At 42.0% G+C, this 12,079-nt stretch overlaps 1 protein-coding gene across 1 annotated transcript; it reads left to right on the top strand.

Annotated features, from left to right (window-relative positions):
• Positions 1–9,024: 9,024 nt before the first annotated feature.
• Positions 9,025–9,514, top strand: LOC132656427 (small ribosomal subunit protein eS17-like). The gene has a single exon (XM_060390984.1). It carries the CDS (start codon positions 9,047–9,049, stop codon positions 9,452–9,454), a length of 408 nt encoding a protein of 135 aa, XP_060246967.1. The 5' UTR covers positions 9,025–9,046; the 3' UTR covers positions 9,455–9,514.
• The last annotated feature ends 2,565 nt before the right edge of the window (positions 9,515–12,079 follow it).

The raw sequence follows: 12,079 nt of genomic DNA, 5'->3' as shown, positions 1-12,079 counted from the left end.
ACCTCAAGTTCCTTACAGCATACAGCACACATCTTCTAGAAAGCTGAGGTTTGACTCACTTGGCTTTGGTTTAGCCTCAAACAGAGAAAACCATATTTGCAAGTCATATGTGTCTTTTAAAACTGCAGCTGCACCCTTTTTGATTTGTTTTGTTTTTCGAGACACGGTTTTTCTGTGTAGCCTTGGCTGTCCTAGACTCATTTTGTAGACCAGGATGGCCTTGAGCTCACAGCAATCCACCTACTTCTGCCTCCCACAGTGGCGAGAATACAGGTATGTGCCACCACTCCTGGCTCTGCAGCTGCACCTTTAAAACCTGAGTCTATTCTTTGAAAATTTCATACACGTATATATTTTGATCATATCTATTCCACATTCATCCCTTTTAATTCCCCCTAGAACCCTCATCACATTCTCCTTCTAGCTTTATGTGCTTCTTTTATAATTCGTTTATTTTTTAACCCACTGAGTCCAGTTGGTGCTGTGTACACAGGCATAGACCTGAGCAATCTTCCACTGGCCACACTTCTAAAGAAAAGTGATTCCTTCCCCTGTAGCAGGTACCAACTTCCAAAAGGTCCTCAGCTAGAGGCGGGACAGTGAGAAGCCCACCCTTCTCCAGTCTGGAATGAATTGGCTTGATCCTGAGCAAGTCTTGTATAAGTAACTATTGGCTGCCATAATTCCTGTGTGTAACAACTATGTCAGGCCGAGGACAGCATCTCACAGCGCTCCCCCATCCTCTGGCCCTTAAGTTCTTTCACGCCCTCCGCTATGACAGAATACTCTTTTTGAACCATATTGTCCATTATTAGACTATAAATCTGGGACTTATATTGATCCTCTGGCTCTGCCTCCAAAGCCCTGGAATTGTTGGCATGCACTATCACTCCTGGCTTCTTTTTACATCTTATTCTGAGGCAGGATCTTGCTTAATTGCTCAAACTGGTCTTGAACTTTCAATTTTACTGCCCTTTGTGGCTGGGATTATAGACCCTGTGCTCCCAGGGCTAGTTTATAATGAAATGACATTTTTAAGCTTTAGTTACTAGTAATGTGTTTAGTCTTGTAACTTTTTAAACAAAAACAGATTCATGAAGCCTCAGTAAAGGCTTCCTCTAACTGCCAGGTTTTTAACATTCCAACTGCCTCCACATGCTGAGTATTAGGATGATAAGGATGACTCACCAAACCTAATTTACATGATGTTAGGTTAGGAGTTGAAACAGGGGCTTCAGGCATGCTAAGCAAGCACTCTATCACCTGAGCTACATCCCTGACACTCTGCTTGGCTTTTTGAAAGTGACATTTAGCTGGGCATGGTAACCCAAATCCATAAACCAAGAGTTCATTCTGCTGATGCAGGAAAGACGTTAGCTCATAGCTAACAAATACATAGTTGTTTCCAGACCAGCCAAGAGTTAGAAAGACATCTTGTTTCAAACCAAAATGAAGAGGAAAAGAAGGAAAAGGAGGAGAAGGAGGAGGAGACCAAAAGAAAAAAATGGAACTTTGAAAAGTTTCTCTTATAAAGTGTCGTGTGTGTGTGTTCTTGTATATATATATATATATATATATATATATATATATATATATATATGAGTCATACTGTGTATAGTTTAGGCCATCCTCTATCTCTATGTAGCTAAAGCTGGCCTTGAACTACAACAGTCCTTCTGCTTCTTCAATTGGTATTTTAACTCATTTTATCTTAACAATACTTACTTTTTTCTCAGTATAAGAATAATGTATTCTTCATAAAAATATGTGGACCTCAGAAACCTATAAAGAATACAGCTTCAGGCTGGAGAGATGGCTCAGAGGATAAGAACACTGGCTGTTCTTCTGAAGGTCCTGAGTTTAATTCCCAGAAACCATATCGTGGCTCAGAACCATCTCTAGTGATATCTAGAGACATCTTCTTCTGGTGTGCAGCACACATGCGGGCAGAATGTTGAATAATAATAAATAAATAAATCTTAAAAAAGGAAAAGAATACAGCTTCAAAAGGAGCTTCAGTACAGCTAAAAAGTAGAGCTGCAAGGGGAAAAGTTTTGATTCCAAGGATATCTTATGGCTAAAGAAGCCACAACACCCTTAACTGCCACATTTTCTTACTTGCTATCTTATTGGCTTTGTTGCAGTCTTTTGGTGGAGGGAGAAAATAACAGTTTATTAAGGATACAGCAAGAGGGCAACAGCATGGACAGCTACCACATGTAGCTTTGTGCTCTTTGGTTTTGTTGTTGTTTGATTCTGTTTGCTTTGGTATTTCTTGGAACAAGGGCTTAGAACTCTTAACTCTCTTTCCATCAGTTCCCATGTGTTAGTTACACGTGAGAATCATAGCTTTGTATGTCATCTGAAGAGGTGGCGCTAAAGGGATATGGCTCAGCAGTTAAGAATGCTTATGCTCTTAAAAAGGACCGGAGTTTGGCTTCCATCACTCACATGGGGCTCACAACCACCAAACTTGAATTCCAGGGGATCTGATTTCAGCTTTTGACTTTCAAGGGCATTAAGCTCACACATTTGTACATATATAGATGTAGGCAAAACACTCATACACATAAATCTCAAAAATTTGAAAGAATAAACATAAATAGTCTGCAACCTTTGTTTGAAATCATTCAGGCAAAGGATTTTTAGATCTCTTGTTTTTTTGAAAAATATACGAATTCCTGGAATACAGTGAATGATTCAGTAGGTCTTGGAATAGGAACCAAAATATCCAAAATTTTAACAAGCAAGTTTGAGAAACATGATTGTAAATTTGCATTTGTTTTCTAGTGATTTTTGCTAGTTGTACTTTCATGATGTCCTTACTTATTGCATAACTTAATGTCTATTTCTACTACCGATCAGTAGGTTCCATCAAAACAGAGATGTGTCTGGTCACTGCACAACTCCTAAGGGCCAGTGTGGTATCTAGCTCATGTCTGGACACAGACTGTGATATTAAGCACATGCTATTGTGACAGTACTAGGAAGGAGGTCATACATCCCAAGGCTCATGCAGCCAGCGTGACAGGGTAAGGCTTCATCCTTTATTCTGAGATTTAGCTTTGGAGCCTGAATCCTGGCACAGAGAACCCAATCTCCCGAGATTCTCTGGGTGTTAGGAACATCCTGTTCTAATGAAGTGACACTAGGTGGTTCCTGGGTGGGGGTTGGTCAACAAGAAGATGAGACCATGATTAGATATTCGGTATTTTCAGTCTCCACCTAGTTCTGAGAGTAACGAGAGACTCTGTGTGCATGGTGCCTCCATGTCAGTGCCATCAGCAGAGTCCTGTACTGTCGTCTTTGGGAAGGTTCTGGGAGTGTGGACATGTCTACAAGCCATGGATAGTGCGTTCCAGTTCCACAGAGACAGGACTGATGAACGCAGAACCCTTCCAGACTTTGCCCTGAAGATCATGTCATCCGATATCTGAAAAAAAAAAAAAAAAAAAAAAAAAACAAAAAACTCATGCTTCAGTATTAATGGACCTCCCAGTCCATGGGCATTCAAGTTCTTCACATAAAGCATGTAATGTACATGTGTTCTAGCATCTATTTTCAGTCATCTCCATGATGTAATATAGATGGTATGTAATAGATCCCATGCTGTATTGAGATTACTCATGTGAAAAGCAGCCTGTCCATGTTCAATCCAGGTACAATTTTTGTCAGATGTTTCTGATCTGTGGTTGATGTACAGAAATCTGAGAGATTCTTGACATCTTGAAATCTGAGAGATTCTTTAGAAAATTATCTAAGTGGAGGATCGTGGGAAATTTCAGCTTGTCATCTGGTTAGATAGAAATGTGATAATTTGCCATCAATAATTAGAAGCTAATGTGCAAGGCAGTTCTGTGACAGGACCTCCATGGCGTCAGCAACAACACTGAAACTCTCTAAGATGATGGCCCTGGGGTAATGATGCTTGTTCAAGGTGTGGGGTCCACACCTGCAAGTGTGAACATCCTGTCCATGTCTCACGGAGTGTATGAGAGAAGGAAGCCCCAAATCAGATCAGTCTTCTTCCCTTGGTTTGGTTTTCTGAGACACTCTCTCCTTATGTAGCACAATCTGGCTTAAAACTACAACCATCTTCCTCAGCTTCCCAAGCACCAGAGCTGGAAGCAGGAAGAGCTGTGCTTGGCACTCTCTTTATTTCTGGATGGAATCAGCTGTGACTACGAATGATCAACTAAAGGTAACAGATGGAAAACTTCATAAAAAGATGGAAAGAAAGTAGACTGACATGCTTAACGTGTTTTTGGATTGATTTCTTGGATCAATCACTCAATAAATTTTCTCTTATCCAGTCTAATAAAAGCCACTTTAAGTCTGGATCGTGGTGAAGACTGGAGGAAAAGCTGCACCTCTGGATATCTTGTGTTCTGACGTGGTTCCTATATTGCCTGAGGGGAGGGCTGTGCAACCCTGGGAGAATGTTGCTAAAGAGGACATGGTTCATGGAGACATTAAGTTAATAGAGAAAAAAAACATCCTGTCCATATTTATCTGCCCATCTATTCCTCAGGCAAGCATATTTTGTGGAAATCTGATAGGAGAGAAAAGAGGTAAGGCTTCAATTCCCTGCCACTTTGAGGGTAGTCCTTTGGAAAGTGACTGTAGATCTGGTCAGGGTCCAGGTATCTGAACAGCGTAATAGCACCTGCTAAGCTCACCACAAACTACAAAGTCAAAGAATATTATAGAAATCTGGCAAAAGCAGGCCTCCAAAAACCTTTCCCTGGTTTTAAAAGATGAAGTGAGAGAAAGTGACTACCAGCTGCTTAAAACTGCCAAATGTATAGATCTATAGCGTGTACAGTAGTCCTGCTGTGACCGTGCAGCAACTCTGCACTCACTGGTTCTGAATAGCGATTTATAAATGGTCAGTTAATAAATATCTATTTTAAATGCTTTGTATATTTTTTCCTCTTTCTTGGGACAATATCTCAAAGTATCAATTTTAGAACTTCCACATTTAAATTATAATTTATTCACTTTGGGGTATTCTATATAACAGGGCCCCAGACCTTAGTAGACTCCTGGACCTTAGCACAACTGACTCAGTGGTGGAACTACCATTCAGGCCATAAAACTCAGCAGGTAGACAGCACCACCTGCCAAAACAAAAACAAAGTCCTAAACCATCAAAGTCCATAGTTCTGGGAAAGTCTCTAAATTTACTCATCTTGCTTGTTGGCTTCTGTAGTTCTGCTTCTGGCTAATTAAAGTATGTTAGAATATGGGTTTTGTGCTTAAAAGTTGACCCTGCCATACCACTCCTAGGCGTATATCCAAAAGAGGCTCAAGTACACAATAAGGACATTTGCTCAACCATGTTTGTAGCAGCTTTATTTGTAATAGCCAGAAGCTGGAAACAGCCCAGATACCCCTCAACTGAAGAATGGATGTAGAAATTGTGATACATCTACACAATGGAATATTACTCAGCAATGAAAAATAAGGAAATCATGAAATTTGCAGGTAAATGGTGGGAACTGGAAAGGATCATCCTGAGTGAGCTGTCCCAGAAGCAGAAAGACACACATGGTATATACTCACTCATATAGACATGTAATATAAGATAAACCTACTAAAATCTGCACATCTAAAGAAACTAATCAAGAGAGAGGACCCTGACTAAAATGCTCAGTCCCCATCCCGAAAGGAAAAGAGGAAGGACATCAGAAGAAGAAGAAAACAGGAAACAAGCTAGAAACCTGCCACAGAGGGCCTCTGAAAGGCTCTGCCCTGCAGACTATCAAAGCAGATGTTGAGACTTATGGCCAACTGTCAGGCATAAGATTCCATACATGGAATCTTATGTAAGAAGTGGGAAATAGTAAGATCTGGAGAAGACAGGAACTCCACACAGAGAGCAACAGAACCAGAAATTTGAATACAGGGGTCTTCCCAGAGACTCATACTCCAACCAAGGGCCATGCATGGAGATAACCTAGAACCCTTGCACAGATGTAGTCCATGGCAGTTTAGTGTCCAACTGGGTTACATAGTAATGGGAAGAGGGACTGCCTCTGACATAATCTGACTGACCTGCTCTTTGAACACCTCCCCCTGAGGGGAGAGCAGCCTTACCAGGCCACAGAAGATGACAATGCAGCCACTCCTAATGAGACCTAATTGACTAGGATCAGAAGGGGGAAGAGGGGGACCTCCCCTATCAGTGGACTTGGGGAGGGGCATGCGTGAAGAAGGGGGTGAAAGGGTGGGATTGGGAGGGGAGGAGGGAGGGACTTATGGGGGGATACAAAGTGAATAAAGTGTAATTAATAAAAAAAGTTGACCCTGAGAAACGTTCAGATACACCGGGATTCCAGATACCCAATGTAGTTGTCAGCTGGCTAATAAAAACTTTCTACTGGCTTAAAACAATGTCTGAACAGTCTTCTCTGGTGGCTACCCCACAGCATTATGTATTTACTAAATTGCATTTGATATGTGTGTGTGTGTGTGTGTATGCATATATATACTTGGAAATTACTTGGCTTATCCATCCCTATCACAGTCCATCACTGAGAGAAGCTGGGATCCTGAGGCTGAGCTGATAGAGCAACATTGCATACTGGCTTTCTCTCTATAGTTTGCTCAGCCTCTTTTCTTTTATAGCCCAGGACCACCTGCATAGGAATGGCACCACTCACAGCGGGCTGTGTCCTCCTACATCAATTAGCAATATATATATTTTTAAATGTTCCACAATGCCTGACTGGTAAATTTTTCTTCCTGGAGAGAGGAGACAAGAACAGAAGAAAACGTGTTAGGCATGACAGTACAGCTGTAGTCTCACTGCTTAGAAATATGAGGCAGAAAGATCACAAGGGCGAGATCAGCCTGGGCAACTTTGTGAGTTCTTGCCTCAAAATAAAACACGAAGAGCTAAAGGCATAATTCAATGATAGAAAGCTTGCCTAGCATGTACAAGGTCCTGGGTTCAATCCCAGTAACTAGAAAGAAGGAAGGGAGGAATTGAGGCATGAATCACAGGTGTGGAGACTTCTAGAAAAACAGAGGAACAAAACCAGAGACAAGGCACAGCGTTGGAAGAAATGGGTAGAGAGCATGGGCCACTCCAGAAACAAAAAGGCTGGCTACCATAGAGCCACATATCAAGGCTGGTACTAAGTACAAATTTCTGCATTTTGTTAGTGAGGTACATCTGAGGCAGTGGAGCCACTTGGGGCAGCTGACAGTTACTCAGAGCAGACTTGGGTTCAGAGAAGCCATTCAAGTTGCCACCAAGAGAAGATAGTTCCAAGGAGTGGAGGAGAGAGTTCAGTGGTGGAGCACACACAGGCTCAGAATGGGAAGTTGGAAAGGCAAGATAGCCAGCTCTAGGCAGAAGCAGTCAGACTGGAGGTATGCAGCAGACACCAGATACTTAGAGCAGTTCACGTTATAAAAAGACTGAGACAATGATCGCTAGATGGGGTCCAACACACTAAACAGAGTAGATGACCTCAGAATGATTGCATTTCTTTGGGAGGACAAGGATAACAACAGCCTTATAGCACTTACTGTGCTAGATCCTCACAGCAGCAAGGATCAATAGTTATTGTTCAGGACATAGCCAGTACACAATTTTACACTTCTAAAATTTTGACTTTTTCTTTTTGATACAGAGTCATGCTACTTAGCCCTCATTGACCTGGAACTCACAGAAATAAATAGTCCTGCAACTGCTTTCTAAGTGCTGAGATTGCAAGGGCAAACCACCATGCCCTACTGTGTGTGTGTGTGTGTGTGTGTGTGTTGCATGCAGAAGCCGAGGAGTATGTTGGGTGTTCTGGGCTACCTGTTTTATCATCTCTACCTCATTCATTTGACACAGTCTCCACTAAACCTGGAGCTAGGCTGGCAGCCAGCAAACTCTAACAATCCTCTTGCTTCGGCTCCACACAGCATGAGGTCACAGGCATGAGCAAGGCCATGCTTGGCTTAAATAAAAATAAATAAATAAATAAAATAAAATAAACCAGTTTTTTTCTGTTTATGTGCATGCACATTTAGCCTGTATGACTATCTGAGTACCAGGTACATGCAGTGCCTGTGGAGGCCAGAAGAGGACATCAGGACTGGAGTTACAGATAGTTGATAACCACCATGTAGGTGCTGGGCATTGAACCAGGCTCCTCTGGAAGAGCAGTGTTCTTACCTTAAGCCGTCTCTCCAGGCCCTGACTTAAATTTGTAATTTAAATTTTACTTGTGTGTATGCTTATATGTGTATGTGTGTGTGACTGTGTGTGACTATGTGTCACAGCATGCATGTGGAGGTCGGAGAACAACTTGCAAAAGTCAGTTCTCAGGCCATCAGATTTGGCAGCTGCCGTCTCCCCATCCCTATGCCTGGCTTTTTATGTGGGTGGATCTGAATTCAACTCATCATGCTTGTGTAGTAAGCAGTCTTACCCATCAAGCCATCTTTCCAGCTCCTAGACATCTACAGAAAATTTTAAGAATTTGTTTATGCCATATGTTTTGATTATGCTTTTCTTCTCTCCCAACTCCTCCCAGAGCATCCCCACCTCCCTCACCCAACTTTATGCTATCTTTCAAAAAAGGAAGAGAATTAACAACAAAAAAAGAAACGAAAATAAAAAAGCAAGAAAAACCTCGACAAAACCACAAAAATGAAAATCAAAACAGACAGATCAAAAACCAATAACGCACACACACACACAAAAAATCCAAAACAAAGTAAAATGACAGAAACAGACCATTGAGTTGGTCTTGTGTTGTCTACTCTTCCTGGGCAGCTGGCCTTGCCCTGGAGTGTGATTAAAACACCCAGTGACACTCCATTGGAGAAAACTGATGTTTCCTTTGCTGGAATACCCCAGTTTCAAGCAGTTTTTTGGTTAAGGGGAGCTCCCATTTTCACTTCCCCAGGTCAGTGCTGGAACCCTGCTGAGCTTGAACCTGTACAGGTCTTGTGTGCTTTGCCACACTCTAGACATATAAGTCAGCACATGGAAATTGTAGAAAAGAATGGGTTTCTTGCTCTTTTACCGAGACCCGCCAACATGGGCCGCGTTCGCACCAAGACTGTGAAGAAGGCGGCCCGGGTCATCATCAAGAAGTACTACACGCGCCTGGGTAATGACTTCCACACCAACAAGCGCGTGTGCGAGGAGATCGCCATTATCCCCAGCAAGAAACTCCGCAACAAGATAGCCGGCTATGTCACGCATCTGATGAAGCGGATTCAGAGAGGTCCTGTGAGAGGTATCTCTATCAAGTTGCAGGAAGAAGAGAGAGAGAGAAGAGATAACTATGTTCCCGAGGTCTCAGCTCTAGATCAGGAGATTATTGAGGTAGATCCTGACACCAAGGAAATGCTGAAGCTTCTGGACTTTGGCAGTCTCTCCAACCTGCAAGTCACTCAGCCTACAGTTGGGATGAATTTCAAAACACCACGTGGAGCTGTTTAAGTCTGTTCTGTCTATTTTCAATAAACCTGAAAACAAGCCTGAAAAAAAAAAAAAAAAAAGAATGGGTTTCTTTACACTTCTATGCATATATATCACGGACTTTGTCTGATCACATGCACCTGTCTGTTATCTTCTCTTGTTCTCCTTCTTCTCTCCCTCTGTCTCCTTCCTCTTCTGCTTTCATGTCCTTTTAAAACAATCACTTTCCATATGAAAGAATTATGCAACATTTGTCTTTGTGAGCCTGGGATTTTACAGTAGACATGGTCTCCAGTTCCAACAATTTTCCAGCAACTGCTCATTTCCTTCTTCCTTATGGCAGAATAAGACTAGATTCCATTGTGTACATGTAACAGCACATTTTCTTACCACTTGTTGATGGACATGTGGGATGGTTACATAACTTTACTTATCATAACAGTGCCATGATAAGCAGGAGTCACACCCCTCTCTATAAAAGAACTTACTCTGCAAAGCAAATATAATAAGCCCAAGGAAGAATTAGCTGAACAAATCTTCAGGCTGACTGGAAGTCAAATATGAAGACACAGGTTTACATTCCCTGTAAAAGTCAAGGGCTTTGTGCCTGTTTCCTCTTCAGGGCCGTGAATAGAATAGCAGTAAATGCTGAGGAGATAAGTACTGTCATATATTCAATTTCCTGTGTAGCATGAATGATCTACCAAATTATTGCAAGTCTGTAGTAGGCTTTCATGTGCACTGAAGTAGCTGATAGTTTCAAAATTAATTTGGCAATAATGAATCCTCAGGTATGAGTTGGAACAGTTGGGCAAATAGTGATCTAGGGCTCCTAATGAAATAAAGACAGGAGGAAGAAATCTCCTGTCCCTCCATAAAAGGGATCTTAGAAAACAATAAACAAACAAACAAACAAACAAACAGACATAGACAGAACCACACTACCAGAGAAGAAAGTACCTTTATTTATTTACTCAGCCAGCTTTCTGAGGGAGGCAAGAGGAAAGCTTGTCCCCTGACCATGCTGGCAGATTTTTGAAGGAGAAAGGAGGGAAGCTTGTTCCCCGGTTCCGCTGTACTCTGAGTCAGGGGTGTGAAACAAACCCTTGAGGAAGTGAGCCCATTAAAGTGTCATTTCCTTAGATATTGAAGTTCGTAAGCAAAATTTGGCAAAAGACTTAAATAACACTGCAGATTTTACATTCTCTGAAGAAGTAGAAAATAATTGATGTCCTGTGATTAAAACTGAACAAAGACCAGGGACGGTTCTCTGCCCTCCACCCCCACCCCCATGGTCTTGTTTCCTTTGCATACCTTGCTAACAATGTGACCTGAAAAGCAGCAGAGGTACTTTTTCTTTCCCCTTTTGTTGAGGGGTAAATGCCAGCTGGAGCTCCGTGAGTGCTGAGTAACACACTTGGCATGAAACCAGGTAATCACCACCTGGAAACTTTCCACTCTGCCCTTACCTCCCCTTAGACATCTTGTGGGCCAAATGACTGTCAGGAGGAAACTGCCTCTGTGGGCTCTCATGCACAGCCCTGGGTGCCTAGTGAAGCTAGCCATAACTTTCCATTTTCCTCTATCATTACCCCAGGCACCATGCTTAATCTCAGAATGGGTTCCTTTAGATTCTCAGCATTGGCAAAACAAGCAAGACATACTTATCATTGTCATGACGGGAGAGGAAATAGTGGCAGGTCTTTGCCTGCATCTGTAGGTTTCACATGAAAGCTTCAGACTGTTGGTATCTGCCTCTGTCAGAAACGACTTCCCTATGCTCAGGAGACTTCTCTTCCTGTGCTCAAAGCAGGCTTGAAGCTTACGAAACACACCCAGTGTTAGCCATTGGCATGACAGAAAATTCTTTCAATGGATTTCAAAGCCAGATCCACTAAGATCCCAATATCCGAAGAATGATGAAAAGCTGCTGATTCTTGGAAGGGCAGCACAGAGTTTATTCCCTCTCTCTCTCTTCCTCCCTCTTTCTCTCCTCCTCTCTATCTCTGCCCCTCCCCTCTCACACACACAGGCACACATGCAGAGGCTAGAAATTCTTTGATAAGCCAAGACTCAGATTTGCTAAATGGAATATTTTTCTTTTTGCTGCTTACTGTGCTCTGGACTTGCTCATCAGAGCAGGTGAGCCCTGCTGTAACAGACTTAAAGAATGAGTCTCCAGTCATGTCAGCACAATTTGAAGGTTCCCCTGCTTGCCTCTGCATCACTGTGCACAGGCATCTTCCTGTAGTTGATCCTATAGCAGTGACCTTGGCTACTTTACTCCTTAAATTCAATTAGAATGACACTGTGACCTGTGGTCCAGGACTAAGAAACAGAAATGTTTTTTCTTGTTTGTTTGGGTTTTGTTATTGTTTGTTTAAGACAGAATCTTACTCTATAGCTCAAGCTAACCTCAGACTTACAACAGTCTTTCTGCTTTGGCCTCCAGAGTGGTGAGATCATGTCACCATGTTTTATTTAGTTTTAGTTAACTTTCATTCTGTCCATTTTCCTTGCCTACAATGTCTTTCTTTTTCTTTTCTGGAATTTTCCTGTTTATTTCTCCTTTGTGTGTGTGTGTTACAAAATGAATGTTATAGCCTTTCTTAGTCTCTTGTAGATCAATGAACTTTGTCTCATAGC

The sequence above is a fragment of the Meriones unguiculatus genome, chromosome 9 (assembly GCF_030254825.1).
Source record: "Meriones unguiculatus strain TT.TT164.6M chromosome 9, Bangor_MerUng_6.1, whole genome shotgun sequence".
NCBI lineage: Eukaryota > Metazoa > Chordata > Mammalia > Rodentia > Muridae > Meriones > Meriones unguiculatus.
The sequence above is the reverse complement of the archived record's forward strand: the minus strand, read 5'-3'. Positions and strand labels throughout refer to the sequence as shown.